Below are 18,236 nucleotides of genomic sequence, written 5' to 3'. Positions count from 1 at the left end.
TGGACAATAAAAATTATATTCTAAACACAGCAGCAGCATGATGATTGGGGACAGAAAGGATTGATTGGCACAGCAAGGCTTAAAGAAAAAGCCAGAGTAGTGGGTAAGAAATACTTTTCTTTAGCATCCCTCTCTGCTATTCAGGCAGCTCTAGAACAGACAGCAGGGTGCGTATTTTAGAAAAGATGTTGCAGGCACCACCTGTTAATTGAGGATGGCAGCTATACAGCCTAACCCCACTGAGTCTTTGGAAAGGTATGAAAGGCTTCCCGGGGGCAGCTTTATACAGTTCTTGAGGAGAAGCATCACCTTATTCAGCACAAAAGGTAAAGATGACTGCTGGAATTAATCTTGATAGAGAGCAGGGTGTCTTCACCCAAAAGAATATGCTGCTTTAATGGAATTTCAAACCCACTGTTTAGGCTGGCCTAGGGACTTGGAGAAACTAATTAGTAGAAATTACTGTTTACCATTTTTGAATGCAAAATTTAATGTGCCATATATGTATCTCCATTTCCCAGAGAAATTGCTTCTTAACCCATTTCCCCTTCCCCTCTACTTACAATATGTTGCTTCCCTCTCCTGCTTATCAGCGTGAATATGATGAGAATGAGGCAGATCCCTATCATGGTAAGCAAGAGAAGCAGCTTGAAGCTGAAGCTTTGGACCTTCCTGATGACCTGAACTTAGAGAATGAAGAGAGGAGTGATGAGGACAAGGAAGGAGAAGGTACCAACTAAGAAATTGTCTCTACAACTACCCAGTGGAGAACTATTTGAGAACCTCAAATAGTGAGGAGCTTGAGGGAAGAGTCAGATAAGATCCCTTGTAAGAAAATCTGTTGCACAGCAACCCAAATGTACCATTAAGACCAGAAGATAAAAATTGCTAGTTTTACATACTGGTTAGTTCACAGTATGTTTTGGCATCAGGAATTGGACAGTAGGGCTGGATGAGAGTCTATTTGTTACAGTCACCTGTATGGAATACATTTTATCTCATAATTCAAGTGTTCCATCTAACATATTCCGAGGGGTTATCTAGTAGTGATGATTCAACAGTCTCCCCAGGCAGAATGTTTTATTGCCCAGTTGCTGCATTCTCTGTACTCTGTACTGTAGTACCTCCAAGTATTTGCACTTAATAAAGTCTACTTAAAGCTGAGAAAATTTAGATCAGGGCTAGTTAATAGGAATAGACCCTGATGGGCCCTTACATACATACCTGAGAGGAGGCAAATGGCTATTATGAGAAATCATAGATTCTGCACACAAGGGACTGCTGTATTTTTTTTTCTGTTATGATTTTGAAACACTAGGCTTTTTTCTTCCAGTTAGGCTTTCTCAGTTTGCTGAAAGTTTTATATCACTTCTTTATCCTTTAACTCAGAAGAAGAAAATCCTTTTGAGATAGAAGAGAAGCCAATGGATTTAGATGAGGCTGAAAATGGAGAAGATAAGGATGGAGAAGATACTCAAGATACAGGTAGAGATCCAGAGCCAGCTGAAGGAAGCACCTCTGAAGATAAAGCAGAGGGTGAAGGTGAAGTGGGGGAAGAAGCTGATGACCAAGAAGAAGGAAATACAGAAAACTCTGAGGAAAATGAAGCGGAGAAAACACAACCACTGACAGAAGATAAAGAATCTGCTGAAGAGGAGAGAGAGAAAGGGAACCCAGCTGCTGACCAAGGCCTTCAACCTCAGGTTAAAAAACATGTTTTTACTCTATATGGATAATCGGGGTTTCTTTTAATAAAATTTAGCAGAGGAATTCTCCCTTATTTGAAGAATAACAACTTTTACTTCTCCATTAAGAGGCTTATGATATTTTTTTTCCTGTGGCAGTAGTGGCAGAAACACCTGAAGAAAATTCCAGTGATATTGTGGGAGAAATACGGATTCCCCACTTAGATAAAATAGACACTGCTTATTTCTAAACTAGCTTATGTCACCACGATGACCATGCCCCTACATTTTTAGAATGCTAGACCTGTATTTGATATCACTTCAGGAAGAAGAGGATGAAGATAGTCTGGAGAAGGATGAGCAGTTACCTGAATCTGTAGAGAGAATGGAACATGAAGCTCATGGGTCGACAGGAGAAGAAAATCTGCAGAGTGACAGTGCTGTTGAGCTGGCTGGAGCAGCTTCAGAAAAGGACCAGGCTAAAGAGGTGAAATAAATGGAAATATCTTAGTTGAACTTCTATGGATTTTTTGTTTTGTCTTGTTAAATGCTTTTTAAATAAGCAGTTTGGGCATTATATCTTTGAAGTGTTTTGTCCTTATTAATACTTAGGGAATCTAACTTCAAATTTATCTGTGTGCTTCCTTTCGTACGTCTAGAACAGAGCGAATACTCTTTAAAGGGTTATCTGAATGTGGAAAGCGCTTGTGTATATACTAAGTTTAAATACAGTTAGGGACAAATTACAAGCAAGAAACAATATTAGTTTTCTCAAATTTGAGTCTGAGTGTATCTATATGAATTTATCTACAGTTTCTTCAGATAACTCCCAGGCACTTAGAGGTGTTTGTTTTTGCTAATTCTTCAGCCATGGAATTGTGTATTATCTGCACACTACAAAAATAGCACATACACGCAAGCTCTTACTTTTATTCCCCAGAACTCAGTTCAGCTCAGCCATAGCTCAGTTGTGTAAGATGAAAAGCCATAGTCCCATTTAGTTTCTAGAATTTTTGTATAGTAAGTGCTAAAGCATTTATGCCTAGTCTTGCAACGACAGTTTTCTTACAAGCCAGCAGAACAGCAGGTGAATATTTTTTCCTCTTGGCCTTTTGTCTTTTAGGAACATGGGAGTGGAGCTGCAGATGCAAATCAAACAGAAGGCCATGAATCCAACTTAATGGCACGACTGGCTTCTCAGAAACAAAGCAGAAAAAATACACAGGTTGCGTTTTCTTTTTCTGGTACATTATAGTAGTAAAAATTAATTTCTAACATGCAGTACCAAATAGTTTAGGCTAAATTACTTGTTGTTTACTCTGGTTCATAATCTTTTGGTTGGATTCCAACTTCCTTATCAGAAATGCCTGGTGTTTATTTGCCATTTTCAGAGTTTTAAGAGGAAACCTGGTCAGGCTGACAATGAGCGCTCAATGGGGGACCACAGTGAACATGTCCACAAGCGACTGAGAACCATAGAATCCAGCAGTGAAGCCAAACAGAATACAACTCAGCCTGAACAAAATGTGGAAGAAGCTGATGCGTTTGAACACATTAAACAAGGCACTGAATCCTACGATGCACAGACTTATGGTATGGCAGTGTTTACGAGGCTTCAGAGATTAACTTCAGATTTAAAGAATGAACATTGCAGAATTGAGGGCAAGGCTCCTATTATCTGAAGAGTTTCTTACTAATTACACCATTTTGGCTCAGTGTATTGGAACAAAACAGTTTAAAGATTTTTAGCAAACTTTTGTTTTTAATAAATTTCTTGATTTTTTTTTAATTTTTCAGATTTTTAAGTAATTGCTTTTTGCTCTTCTTTCATAATAAAATCACTGTTTCATTGGTACTGGTAAAGTTGGACACAATAGATCAAGCTTAAAGTTTTTAGAAGTACCTAAATCCTATTTTCAAAAGTGACTTAGGTACTTAGGACCCGAACTGCCATTGATTTTGAATGAAGCTTAGGGTTCTAAGTGCCAGTCACTTTTAAAAATGGGACTTAGGCACCTACATAAGTTTGAAACTTTTAAAAACTTTACCTTAAAATCTCACTTTGTTTGCCTTGCTGTCTTCATTGTTAACACCCCTGTGAAATATTCAGGTTAACCAAGTACATTTTTTGTGTTTACTCCATATGAAGTAAGTTGCTGGCTTGTTTAATGCATTGGAGTATTTTTTTATTATTATTATTATTTTTTGTTTTTTTGGGGCAGAGAGGATGTGGGGTTTGAAAAAGCAATAACTTAAAACCATTATTAATTTAAGTAGATTAACACCATTAGTTCCCTAGCATAGCACAGCTTACATTGTGCCGTGATTGAGACAATAGCTCAGACTGATTTTTCCACCCATTCAACGGCTTCACAGATTTAAGTTTTACTTAAGTGAAACCTTGTGAGAAAACAAAATAGAGGTTTCAGGTATCTGAAATATGATATGTGTTTTTCTGTTAGAGTGCTGATATGGAAGAACCTCAAAATGCAAAGTAGTTGGTTTTTTTCCTTTAATGTGTGTCCTGTTCCCTTTGTACAGATGTAGCTAGCAAGGAGCAGCAGAAACCTACTATGCCTCTTGGTGAAGAGAAGGAAGAGGTGGTTTCTGAAGAAGCAGCCATGGAGACAGAAATGCAGAACAATGAAGATCTCAATGCTGTAGACACAGAGGAGCTGAAGCCAGAAGTAAAGAAGTCTAGTGCCACTAAAACCCTTGGTAAACTCTCCTTAAATAGCCCCCTCACTTCCTTTAAAGAAGTTCTATATAGATATTTCTGAAACGCCTGCTTTTAATGGGCTTGTCTGAAGCTGCGACTGTAAGTCCCAGTCAGCAACCAGCATTAACTATTAAATTGGTTGAGAGGCAGAGTACCTTGCTACTCCCTTTCAAGACAATGGTCTCCTTAATCTTTTTTCACTTCCATAAAGAAGGCAAATGGTTTCCGTTTAGGTGGGCAGATGTCAATTCTTTTCATTCTTAACTGGCTTATAGATGCATTCCAGTCTGAGTGACAGGAGCACACAGGTGCATGCAAGAAAACCCAATTTTAACAAGACAGTAGGGGTTGAGGGGTGGGCTGAGTGGTCTCCTCAGGCGCAGCAGCATAGAAGTGCCAATTGGAGAAGAAAATGGTTAGATGGGCTGAGTGGGAATGGAATAAAGAAAAGTGAACTGTCTCAAAGGAAAAGGGAAGAAGGGCAATAGAACTGAGCTGCTGCTCAGCTGGCAGGAAGATGGGCCTGACTGTTGTCAACCATAACTGCCCAAAACAGGAAAAGCTCCAAAGCACATTATAGACTTGGGAATTCTCTGCCCATGGGAGCCAAGATATAGTAGCCATAATTTAATTTAGTGGATACGATGTTTAGTAACTGTGCATTATGTAACTATAGGGTCTGATGAAGCGGAGTTGGAAATCCAGGCTTTCAACTCCGAGGAGGTCAAAGATGCTACCGCAGACAAACCACCAAAGGTGCCAGAGGAGGAACCAGAAAGAAACCAAGACTCTACTATACATACGGCCCATCAATTTTTGATGGACACCGCAGTCCTGGTACTGTACCAAAAGCATCCCACTGCTGTTTTACATAAGGATATGAAATAGTGAGAGAGAGAGAGAGAGAGAGAGAGAGAAGCTATCTAATGTAATTTACAGCTGAGAAGTGCTCATTTAGAATGTAAACTCTTATGTCCCCCACTACTTGGTTACATCTGGGGTGTCCCCCGCTGGTTGAACACCCATGCAGAGGAGGAAAGGTGGGCAGGAGTGTGTGGCCTGCACTGATGCGTTGTGGGAGCTGTGCATCAGTGGCATTGGAATAGCCTTAGTGGCAGGGAAGATTTGGGGGAGAATTGTGGTATCGGTTGTGGTCATGCAGTCTATAGTTAGCAATTCTGGTATAGATATGTGCTATGTGGAGGGCCAGTTTATGAAAGAGGAACCTTTTCAGTGTGATATTGCCAAAACCCTTTCATCTTAATTTGTTGTCTTACTATATCACAATTTCAGATATTTTGGGGATAGAGGGAGTGTATTTTGAAGTTCCTGTACATATTGGTAGTGTCAAATGACCTGCCAGTAAGAATGAAACAACATTATGAGAAGTGCTACTGACTGCAAAGATGCCATATAATTGTGGTCCGAATAGTCTAGCTCTTCCATGTACAGGTGAAACAAGAGGAAACATACAGGTAGATCAAGTGATTAAAATAGACTAAAACAGGATGGGGAGCTCTTGTTGCACCAGATGAGGAGGGGAGGCATCACTTACCTCAGCCATAGGGAAAAGGGTTGAGGTCTCCCTTTGCTTTTAGCGAGGGAGAGGGAGCTGGGTCCTATACATACACACTCCCATTCCCCCCTACGCTTAACCTGCAGTAGATTACAAGAGAGATTTACAGTTCCTTGTGGGATCAGAAATTATCAGCACTTTTCTGATTCTCCAGTGATGTGCTGAATATTTTGTTTAAAACAAAACCCAATAAAGAAAAATATTTTTAAACTTTCTAATATGCAGGTTTTAGAGATTATTTAATACCAATTATGTGGCCTATTTACTGTAGTCCTGTTAAGTTACTCTCTAAGGTTAGATATCTGAGGTCCTGTTACTATCAGTGAAGACTGAAGAAATATAATTTAAGTTGTTATTTTAACAAAGCGTGCACAAGCTATCAATCAGTAATATATTAGCCTGATAGGTGAGTTGCCATACTATGTTAATACATTAAATAGAAAAAATTATTTGAGTCTACCACTAGCTGCTGAGTGAACTTTTTCTTTTGGGAAATTTAAATAAATTGAAATAGACTGATTTTTCTTTTTACTGTCATTATTAAAATCAACAGTTTGATGCAAGGCAACTTAAATCAATCATCTTGAAATTCAGTACTTCTAATACATATTCAAAATACATGTAACAACCAAAATTATGTGTCCGTACAGAAGAACAAGAAGAGATAATAGCAATCATGGAAATTTAAAATGAAAGCTAAACTTGGTTTTCTAGGTATCTTAGCCATTATTATAATTCTCAATGGCTCTTACTAATTTTTTTATGATACTGTAAAGATTGGAGGTACTGATATATGGACTATCTCCGTTTCTCATAAATCTACCTTTAGCATATAATTAAAGATCCTGAAGAGTTGAGACAGGAACTGGAAAAGCAACTGGAAGCTTGGCAAACTCAGCAATCTGGAAACCCAGATGAGGTTAGTGATCTTAACCTGCCATAGGAATCCTTAATGTGCGCTCTTTCATATTGTATTGTATTGAAGTTATGGATGAAGACTTACAGTCTGGAATCTAATTTTCAGACTAAGCGATTTGAATCTCCCTCTGTCTTGTGGTGTTTAGCTTGTCCTTTAAACTTCTTAACGCAAACCTTTCACCTGGGCAATGATTCAAATCATGTTTCCAAAGCATTATCTGCAGTTTAGAGAAAGCTGCTCTGAACTTGCTCTGGTAATGACCTCTAACCTGTCAAGTTAGTGAGACACTTCTCTCTCAAACCTGTCAAGTCCTTACATATTGAATAGGTGACACCTGCAATTTACCAGGGTTACATGCCACCGTACCTATACCAGTCTGTAGACATTACTACTGGAAGCTGCCCCTTCGTCTGCAGTGTTACAATATCTGTTTTTAGATTGTCTAATACCAGAACTTCCTTCAATTTGGCTGCGATTACCACAGCTATAAACTAAATTGTATTGAAAATTACTCTTGATTAAAATTGTCATTATGGAGACTCCTCTTATTGGCAGTCACCCTGCTGAAAAGTGATGTCATTTTTAACACCGGTCTCAGAGACCACGGGCCAGCAGCCATCTTGTTGTGGTGCTAGTTTAACTATCAAAACATTACTGTTTATACAGTGGCAATTGTAGTGGAAATGTTAAAACCATTTGGTGTAGGCTTGGAGGCAAGAACGGCCATTGGACATTAGAATACTGTGACGTTTAAAGGGAGGTTTTTAAAATCTAATGCTAATAAAGTCTTCTCTTTACAGCTGAGTTGACTAAAATATGAGGTATCTGTGCACCATTTTCTGCTGTCTTATGATGTAAGAACCCTGTCCAGCAAATGAAACTGCACAGGCAGACTCTCATGCCTGGTCAAGTCCATTTGCAGGAGAGGTACACAAATCTCATCCTTACTAATCAAAGAGAAGCTAGTATTTGAGCCCTTAGTCGACATTTTTCCATACACGTTACAAGTTTAGTAAGATTAATTTTAAAGGAGAAGACACTTTTCTGTTTATTAAGATTGTAAAAATTGCTCTTTAAAACAATGTATTTTGCAAATTCATAGTGAGAGATAAGATACTGCTTGGTTCTCTAGCTCAAACCAGTTCAGAGTAACGTGTTTCAGTAACACTTTCCTTGGCATGGTAGGAGTCACTGGAAAAAATAAATACATTGACTGCCCCTTTCTAGATAGCAATAAGGCCTGATGGTATGGGCCTCTTTCCAGGAGATCTATTCAAAATTTCTTTTCCTTCTTTCAGGTGACTAGCAACTCAGCTGCATGGAAAAGCCACTTAGCTCCATTCCATATAAATTCTTTCTTTATGGAGAGTGATATATTGGTTATTTATCCACCCACCAGTACTTCTCATTACCTTTGCCAAGGACTTTTCCAACTCCAGGATGGATTCCTCCAATAGTGCCAGTATACTACACAGCACCAGTTATACCTCCAATAACAGTATTATCAGCTGCTCAGCCTGCTGAATTGATTTAATTATTTTTTTTAGCCTTTAAAATTTCAGCTACACATAAGTACACTGTTCTGCCTTTAGAAGGCTTTCTTTTGAACATTCCACTGGAGCCCAGAAATAAGTCCTTCGTCAAGCATTTCTCACTAACTTCACCAGAAGGACTTACTTTGTCCTATTAATGTTGTCCTCAGGCTTGTGCTCTCTCCTTCCAGCTTTTGGCAGCTTTTCATTTGTCCATAATTAATGTAGTGAGTTTTGTCTCGTCTGGTACTGTTACAGGAAAAGACGGCAGCTGAGATGTGGCAGAGGTATTTAGCACTGACCGCTCCTCTTTCACAACAGCTTTGTGAGCAGCTACGACTCATACTTGAACCCACTCAGGCAGCCAAGTTGAAGTAAGTCTTTTCTGTGTAAGGCTTCTAGCCTCTTAACCTCTCATTTTGTGGGCCAAGCGTCTTTACAGCCACAGCTTGTTACTTTTGGGCCTCAGCAGTATCCTCTAATATTTGTAGTAACTGTTTCCTATATGCATGCACATTCATTTTATTTTTTAATTAGAACTCTTAGGTGATCTGATGACTTGCAAATGTGATTTGGTAGTGAAGAATTGTAAGACTTCACTGTCTTGAGTCTGTAGTTTTTTTGGTGGTGTTTTTATACAATGCTCAAACTGATTTCAGTGGAAGCTCTAGTGAGTCAAAATGATGTTAGAAGTCAAAATCTTCTCCGCATTATTCACCGTTTAGCTCCAAGTGATTGTGAACAAGATTTAAGTCAAATAATTTTTTACCAAAATTTTCAATACTGGGTACCTAAAGTCAGGCTCTTAATTCCATATTTAGGCACCTACATTAAAAATCTGTTTTCAAAAGTGCTGAGCATCCAGCTCCCAATAGAGCTGAAAATCAGACCAATTTATAGGGGCCTAAATATTGACATAAGAGCCTAATTTTAGACATCCAGTTCTGAAAATCTCGGCCTGTATTGCTGTGCATAATTACCAAATTGTATAAACTATTATCAATAAAATGACTCTGCCCACTAATATTTTTGTTGGCTCCTTAACTCTCAGAGGCGATTACAGAACAGGAAAAAGACTGAATATGCGCAAAGTGATTCCATATATTGCCAGTCAGTTCCGAAAGGATAAAATCTGGTTGCGAAGAACCAAGCCCAGCAAACGTCAGTACCAGATTTGCTTGGCCATTGATGACTCGTCTAGTATGATAGACAACCACTCCAAACAGGTAGGGCAAATAAAACCTTGGAAGGAACCTATTCCACAAAATAATGATGAAGCAGTACAGTAAACAAGGTCTTTTTTTATAATTGTATATCAGAAGAGGAGCTGATTTATATCAAGAATTGTTCTGCATGGAAGGTGCTGTTATTGAGTAGACAGGGATTGGTGACTCTGATAGAGGATTGAATTTACAGGAGAGTCCACTATTAATTGAATATGTCTCACATAAAATATGAAGATAGTTTAAGCAGTTTCTAATCCTTAGTCAAACTCTACTATTAAAATATTTTAAATTGCAGTATAGAATGCATATTTTGTGCTTCACTGGTAAATGAGTGACACATTTATATATCTATAAAGTACAGAATTAGTATTGAGTAAAAATGTTTACTCCCCTCAGTCTGATTATTGCAGCATTTTAATTTACATTCATCAGCCTAAACTGTTAGTGTGTATATCCTATCTCAGGATTTCAGTTGACTGCAAATTGCAGCAACATAATCTTTCTGTAATTCATTGATACCTCAAATCAGATTTTTTCGAATATTTTGCTCGTAATATCTCTAGGTTTGTATTTGATATACACAGATACACAATTATATAAGGAAACAAATACTTAACGGACGGTATTTAAATTTTTCCTGGATTATGAAAATGAACTTTGATATGCTTTTAATTCAGCACCAAAAGATTGAAAGATTGAACTGGCAACACTTCACCACAAAATGTGGTGTACCTCATCCAGTGTACTAAATGCCCCAATAACAACTATGTAAGTGAAACCAGACAATCACTACGCTCGCGAATGAACTCACACAGGAAAATGATAAATGACAAAACCACCATATCACCTGTGGGCAAACACTTTTCACAAAGCGATCACTCTATATCTGACCTATCAGTCCTCATCCTCAAAGGGAAACTGCAAAACACTTTCAAAAGATGAGTCTGGGAGCTTAAATTCATAACTTAGGTAGACACTAAAAACTGTCGTCTTAATAAAGACACTGGACTTCTGGCTTATTTCAGCAATCTGTAACCCACTAACCCTCCTTTTCATCCTATGACTACAGAGATGTTAACTGGCCACTTCATCTCAAATGGTCCATTAGAATATGTGCCAACTGCCTATGCTAAACTATCTGTTCCACCTTGTATTTAGCTGTGATACTGAGTACCTTTCCCAGCCCTGTGGAAGAGCTCTGTGTAGCTCCATAGCTTGTATCTGTCACCAACAGAAGTTGTTCCGAAAAAAGATATGACCTTACCGACCTTATATCTCTCACATCCTGAGACTGACATGGCTACAACAACCCTGCATACAGAATTACTTTTAACATTTTGCTTCATCTTGATTAACTTCATTTTTCCTAGCTTGCATATGAATCCCTGGCAGTGATTGGAAATGCATTGACTCTTCTAGAAGTGGGGCAGATTGCTGTGTGTAGGTGAGAATATTTTAAGCATGGATTTATTTTAAGATTTTTAGAGCAAATTAGCAATATAGAATTCTTGTTAAACATATTTTTAACACATATGACACTTAATTTCAGCTTTGGAGAGACAGTTCAACTTCTGCACCCGTTCCATGAACCATTCAGTGACCAGTCAGGAACACGGATATTACGCCTCTGCAAATTTCAACAAAAGAAAACTAAGATAGCTCAGGTATGCAAAAGTACCTCTTGGACTGCAGGGTTGCAGAATTTTTGTTCCAGACAAGACATTCACTATCATGGCTTTAGGCACTCTTCGTGTTTACATAAAAACAAAATACATGAATGGCATGGCTGTTCCACTGTACATCAATTTAACCTTCAGTAGATAAGGGATAGGAGAGCTTAGCATCTTGTTGCAATAGTTAATGCTCAGCAGTGTCACTTTTGTTTGTGCTCTTCTCCCCTGATAGTCCCCCAGCTCAGACTGTATTGTATTTTTGGTACAGGTGCTAATCCTACATTTGGATTTAATAGTATAAGTTCTGCACTAATGCAGAATCCCATTTAAGTGCGTAGCGGAAGAGTCCCATTTTAAGTCCAGCAGGAATTTATTTTAGTGGATCCCAATTAAGGCTAAGATTTTGTCATGGGTATTTTTAGTAGAAGTCACAGACAGGACGTGGCAATAAAAAATAAATCACAGAAGCCCGAGTAGGCTGGAGCCAGAGCACCACCATCCTTAGGCGCCGACTCCGTGGGTGCTCCGGGGCTGGAGCACCCACGGGGAAAAATTAATGGGTGCTCTGCACCCCCCGGCAGCCAAGTTGCCCTCCCCACCCGACCTCACCTCTGCCTCCTCCCCTGAGCGCGCTGCGTCCCCGGTCTCCGCCTACCTCCCAGCACTTGCTGCCGCCAAACAGCTGTTTGGCAGCATAGCAAGCTCTGGGAGGGACAGGGGAGGAGTGGGAACATGGCGCACTCAGGGGAAGAGGTGGGGCTGGGTCGGGGATTTGGGGAAGGAGTCGGAATAGGGGCGGAGTTGAGGCGGAGATTTTGGGGAAGGGGTTGGAATGGGGGCAGGAGGGGTGGGGCAGTGTGAAGTCGGGGCAGGATCAGGGGTGGGGGGGGGTCAAGCACCCCCCGCTGCGAGTAGAAGTTGGTGCCTATGCCATCACTCGGGGCTGACAGCTGGAGTCCTGCTGCTCAGACTGAAATTGTGGAGGTCATGTGAAATCATGGAATCCGTGACCTCTCTGACTGACTCATAGCCTTAATCCTAATTCAGGATTACGGCCAGAGGGAGAAAGAGAACTCCGGACGTGATTACTGGTATCTTTTAATTGACCAAGCACCAGGACTTGTCTGAAGAGGATCAGTTTACCAAAGTCATTTTTTTGCCTTTGGGTGGTTCTTGAAAAAAATCTTGTAGCAGTACCTTTTGGACCTTGCCTGAGTTTTCTCCTTTGTTGGACTGTCTTGTGGTTCTGGCATCCCTAATATGCCCATACTGCCATCAAGAACAGCAGCCATTGATAGGCACCCAGACAACTCCAGCGATCTTCCACATTCAGTAGCGACTTGTAGAAGATGTGGAAAAGTCTGATGAACTCTCTTAACCAGTTCATTTGTTTTAAAAATCTTTCCAGCATTAAGGCATCTGCTTATAATTAGCTTGCTTTTCTCTTGTTTGTGTTCGCTGCAGTTCCTAGAATCATCAGCAAATATGTTTGCTGCAGCACAGCAGTTGTCTCAAAATATCAATCCAGGTAAGCACTTTTTAAATGTTAATTATGCGTGTTACCATGGCAACATAGCTCACTACAGTCTTAATGCAATATCTTTCCTATGCTGTCATAGAGGAAAAACTGTAAAGACTTGCAGCATTGAGATGACACTTGCTTTTCAGCACCATGGTCTTCAATGTTCAAACGGAATGTTTGGTTAAGAGGCTCTTTTGGCACTTCCATTTTAAAAGCTGAAACTCTGAATACCATTTGCAGGACTAAGTAGCAAATTAAGCAAAACAAAAAAGATCCATTTGATGATCTTTCAAATAAAGCAAAAAAAACGATGTGTTCAAGACCATGTTTTGTGCTTTATTATCTCAAAAAATATTTTAATAGACATTCTATATAGACTTTTTGGGTATTTAGCCAAAAAAAAAAAAGCAACTAAGTTGTGTTTAGAAACAGTTTATTGCACTAAAGTTGTAACATATTTTATTCAAACACCTTTGAAATCATTGACCTTCAGAAAGGCTCCCATTGATTTTAGTGAAAGTTGGATAAACCCCTTAGCAGATATGTGCAGTAGTCAAATCTGCAGAGCTGGTGCCTAATCTTTGAATTCCTTGTGCACCCAAAATTCCTATCTAACTGACAAGTGTGGTGAGCAAGGAATGCAATACCAGACCTTTATTCACTAGTTTAGTTTTCCTGCCTGTTATCTTTCCTTCTGGAGGTAATGGCCATTTAGAAATTGCCTAAGGCTATGTCTACACTACAGACCTGACAGCAGCACAGCTGTACCCCTGCAGCTGCGCTGCTGTGAGGTCTCCTATGTAGCCGCTCTATGCTGGTGGGAGAGCGTTTCCTGCTGACATATCGCTGTCCACACTGACGCTTTTGTCGGTGAAACTTATGACGGTCAGGGTGGTATTTTTTTCACATCCCGATCGACAAAAGTGCTCGTGTAGACAAAGCCTAACTCATATCTCTAGGAGAGAAATTCTCTTTCCTGATCTGCTTGGGGCTGTAATTTAATTTTTCAAAGTCACAGAATAATAATTGACCAGAACTTTGTTTTCTTATGGAGGTTATTGGGGTTTTCCATTGTGCATACAACAAAAATAAATTGTGATGAAATGCAATGTTTCTGTTTTCAATTTAAATGAGTTAGAAGTTCTTATTTATTGGAACTGAAAATATTGTTTTCCCTGTGCTTAGAAACAGCTCAGCTGCTCTTGATAGTATCTGATGGAAGAGGCCTTTTCCTAGAAGGCAAGGAACGAGTCACAGCAGCAGTTCAGGCTGCTCAAAATGCCAATATCTTTGTCATTTTTGTCGTATTAGATAATCCTAATTCCCGGGTGAGTGAGTGAACAATCAAACAGCATTCTAGGCAGTGAATGGAAAGCTACACACAGTATTCTTAATGGTTGCCTTATAAAATTAGCTGGGAATTTATACCAGGATCATTTTTTCTAGCTGTCGTACATTTGCAACTACAGTTGGGGTTATGCCTTTTGTAGGGGTCAACAAAGATATTTTGTTTAATATAAAATAATTCCTTGGTTCACTTTGCTGTTCACTATCCTTTAGTGAAGTCATTAAAATTTAATTCATGTGCAACATCTGTCAGTGCTCCCTCAACCTCTCTCTACTATGACTCCTTATGTCATATTTGAAATTAGATTTTAAACTCTTTGGGTCTGGAACCGTGTCATTTTATTTGTACTGGGAGGCAACCAGCACAATACTGTGTGCTGTAAAGTATTTTCTGTCGGCTGTGCTGTTGAATTGCCTAAGTCTACCATAATTTGGTTTATAGAAAAATGTTTGCTGTAGTTTTCTAGTAGATACTTAGTGAAAATGTATTTGTATTCTGATTGTATGCAAGGGCCCTGATTAGAATCAGGTCCCATTGTTCTGGGTGCTGTACACAAATCTATATACCATACCATTGCATTATGTGTAACCATCTCCTAGTTATGAAGAGTGTGCCCCCAACTATTCAGAAAGGTTCTGTCTGACAGAAAAGCACCCAGTTTTCATCCCACAAAAGCCTACGCAAGGACTCTTCCTTGTCCTGGGCTAGTCTGTCACTTCCTTGGCAGACAAGGTGTTGGGAGAGCCTCATGTTGTTAAATAATTCCAACCAATTCAGTGTTGACTGACCCTAAAAGTAATTCCAGGGTGTTTCGAACTCCATTGATAAAATTGTGAGCATGATTTGTGCCTCAAGATGTGGGCAGGAGAGGTGCGAACTGGGACTTTCCAATACAGTTGGTACTCACGTACTTTACAAGTTTCAGAGTAGCAGCTGTGTTAGTCTGTATCCGCAAAAAGAAAAGGAGTACTTGTGGCACCTTAGAGACTAACAAATTTATTTGAGCATAAGCTTTCGTGCTTTCAGGGCTGCTACTCTGAAATATATTTAAGCGTAAGCTTCATCGGATGCATCCGATGAAGTGAGCTGTAGTTCACGAAAGCTTATGCTCAAATAAATTTGTTAGTCTCTAAGGTGCCACAAGTACTCCTTTTCTTTTTGCAGGTACTTTACAAGGAATTACTTCCTTCATTTGTGCTTCTTGCATCCACAGTGATGGATACACTAAAAACTTTGAGGTGATTTATAATTATTTAGGGACTGTCATCATAAATTTTGGCTAGAACAGAAATAGCTACTAGATTTCTAAATTTAAAAAGTTGAAAGCAAAAGGAATTTGAAAGAGCTGATTTATTCCCTCTCAATTGTGATTTAAAATGATCGTTTCTGGCAGCTACCTCTATTTGACATGAAGGTGACAGGGATCCAAGATCAGACAAAGTAAAACAGCTGAGAGAGTGAGCTGCTAACTAGGAGAGTTTGGCAGCTTTTTAGTGTTTGGATTGGGCAACTTGCAAAGAGTGTTTGGTAACTGGGTGTGTGACATGTGCTGGGTTTGGAAGCTGAGATGTGGGGAGGTTTCAGGAGGGTTCTATAGTGGAGTAGAAAGCGGAATTTCAGTATATTTAGCATTACTGCAGTGCACCTTTATTGAGGAAGAATCAACTCAAGTGCAATGCTCTAAGGATGAAAGTAGGAAGAAAAGGTTGCCAACAGGATAACTCTAAGACAGTTAAATAAACCCTTCCTGATTCATTATTAAAACCTTTTCCTGATTAATAGCAGTTTGTCAAAGTTCTGATTAAACATGATTTTAATGTGAAACTTAAATTTGAGGTGGTAAAATTTGCTTCTCACTATGGGAACTTTTAGATCTGCTACACAGAGCAATCTAGGCTCTATTTTCCTTTACAAGAAGGAGGGGTAGGGTTAATCTGGGTTTGTAATTTAACATTTGTTATGAAAGCACCAATTCAGGAACAGGGCCTCATTGTGCTATCATTGTACAAATGTGAATAGAAACAATTTCTACCCAAAGAACTTTACAGTCTTAAAAGTCAAAGGAAGGGCATACTCAGGGAATGACACAACATAAAAGCAAATTGATCCAGGTGGTAGCAGGTTCATGTCATGTTAGTCTCTTGTCTTTCCTTAGCATTTATTTATATATTTGTTTAATATTACAAAAGCTTGGAGTTTAGTCTACTTCATTCTGTAACTCTCTGCTCAGTACAGTTTTAGGACTAAGCATATGAGAAAAAGCACTTTTTTTTTTTTTTTAATTTTCAGCTTGTCATGCCTGTCCCTGTTTGACTTCCCTGAGGGGGTTGCATTTAGGGTTTCATTTTAAAATATTTTTGCCTTTAATTTTCCAATGTTGGGGAAATGTGTTTGAAAAATTGGATAAATGGTACCTACAGTCCAGTCATCCCTTCAACTCTTTTACAGGATTCCATCTTGGACATTAAAGTACCTATATTCAAAGAGCCCGGACAAATGCCTGAAATCAGATCCTACATGGAAGAGTTCCCATTCCCATTCTACATAATCCTCAGAGATGTGAATGCCCTCCCAGAGACTCTCAGTGATGCACTGCGACAGTGGTTTGAACTGGTGACTGCCTCGGAGAGTCTATAGAATTTACAAAGCAAGTAAACATCTGATTGCTGCTAAATTACTTAAGTGTGACTGCATTTCATCAGTGATTTGATGAGATCTCTCTATCCAGGATTTACATGCAGGAACTGCCTTCTGATATTCAGACAGCCTAGAAAAGAAATACTTTAGGTGTGCTCTCCCCCATTTGCTAGTGCAGGAGACTATGCAATGGTGAAAGACTCTGTACTCACTTATTTGCCTATCCCTATAACAATGCAAACCTTTCACCACCACTGTTGTAATTTATTATTTTTAAATTTTATTTGGAATGTTCATATAATTGAAGGGGGAAATAGTCTTTTTTCTAGGAAGTAACTTCTTGTATTGGAAGAACTTGAACAGCCTTGGAACTGTTTTAGCTAAACACATGGTGGTACAAGTGGGTGGGGAAGGATGGGTTTATACAACCAAAATATAAGTACTTGAATACTTAAAACTGTGTTTTGTGGTTAAACACATCCTATTTAACAATTGTCGCTGGTTGTTGGATAATGCCTTCAGGGTATTTTTATGAAACATGCCATGATATGATCTTCCTTGCATTATCACTTTACACTGTGAAGTTTGCCCCTCTGTCCAAGGCAGACATTAAAGACGCATTTAGTCAAGTGTCTTAAAGATTGTACATGATTTTTTTCATTGCAAAAGCTATGCATCTTAATGTCTGTACTAATAAAAAGATGTACCACTGTTTGTAATTATGGTGTCCATTCTTTGTCATTTGATGAAGCAAAAATAGCTATGCCACAGGAATAGTACTTGGCGCACATATAATGCTTTACATTTTCAGAACATCATACAAACAGTCCTCAAATCAGATAGGTTCCAAGCCTGCATAACTTCCCAGGTTTCACTTGTTCTGGACTGCGAGGGGTTCCCAGATATGTGAGTTTTTATTGGTGGTCTCATCTTCCTAAACATTCTGGCAGATTTGTTCTACTTGGCCAATGCAAGTCTGCTGGCAAGCTATATTAACTGACCCCATCAGGATTCTCCATGCATAAGTGGAAACTCTGAATATTGAAGTGCTGGCTCTTCTTCACAACCAGGTATAGCTGGGAGGGTGTGATGATTTGGGGAATCTGACTATAACTTAGAAAATTCTGGTTGATTTTATGAAATTGTATCACTAAATGCCTCAGGGGATATGGAGTCAGCCACATGTTATCAGGGTCTGTAGGAATAGTTATGAAATTAAAGTTAGATTAAGTTTAAGAAAATAATATATTTGCTTTATGGTTTGTGGCTAGTAACACTCCAATCAGCAGGTAAAAGAAGGTCGTAAAAATAATTAGTGGCATTATTTTTACTTGTTGTGTGGGAAGGATGTATGGTTCAAAAAAGTAACTAATCAAATAAAAGGCTGCAGTAACAAGAC

General features: G+C 39.1%; 1 protein-coding gene across 4 annotated transcripts in view; it reads left to right on the top strand.

The window, feature by feature from the left end:
* Nucleotides 1-17,556, top strand: part of MDN1 (midasin AAA ATPase 1) — a 162,289-nt gene extending 144,733 nt beyond the window's left edge. For 3 of the 4 annotated variants that reach the window (XM_037894480.2, XM_037894479.2, XM_037894478.2), the window contains exons 88-102: nt 594-729; nt 1,390-1,703; nt 2,011-2,172; nt 2,809-2,910; nt 3,077-3,278; nt 4,227-4,403; nt 5,081-5,241; nt 6,810-6,899; nt 8,690-8,805; nt 9,483-9,657; nt 11,028-11,101; nt 11,207-11,321; nt 12,795-12,858; nt 14,038-14,180; nt 16,649-17,556. In XM_037894480.2, coding sequence (XP_037750408.1) covers nt 594-729; nt 1,390-1,703; nt 2,011-2,172; nt 2,809-2,910; nt 3,077-3,278; nt 4,227-4,403; nt 5,081-5,241; nt 6,810-6,899; nt 8,690-8,805; nt 9,483-9,657; nt 11,028-11,101; nt 11,207-11,321; nt 12,795-12,858; nt 14,038-14,180; nt 16,649-16,837 — 2,220 coding nt within the window. In that variant the 3' untranslated portion in view covers nt 16,838-17,556. The remainder of the gene's footprint in view (nt 1-593; nt 730-1,389; nt 1,704-2,010; nt 2,173-2,808; nt 2,911-3,076; nt 3,279-4,226; nt 4,404-5,080; nt 5,242-6,809; nt 6,900-8,689; nt 8,806-9,482; nt 9,658-11,027; nt 11,102-11,206; nt 11,322-12,794; nt 12,859-14,037; nt 14,181-16,648) is intronic. The other variant, XM_043542661.1, reaches the window with a different exon arrangement.
* The last annotated feature ends 680 nt before the right edge of the window (nt 17,557-18,236 follow it).

Source organism: Chelonia mydas, chromosome 3, assembly GCF_015237465.2.
Source record: "Chelonia mydas isolate rCheMyd1 chromosome 3, rCheMyd1.pri.v2, whole genome shotgun sequence".
Taxonomy (NCBI): Eukaryota; Metazoa; Chordata; order Testudines; family Cheloniidae; genus Chelonia; species Chelonia mydas.
This window is presented reverse-complemented; position numbering and strand designations above follow the sequence as displayed.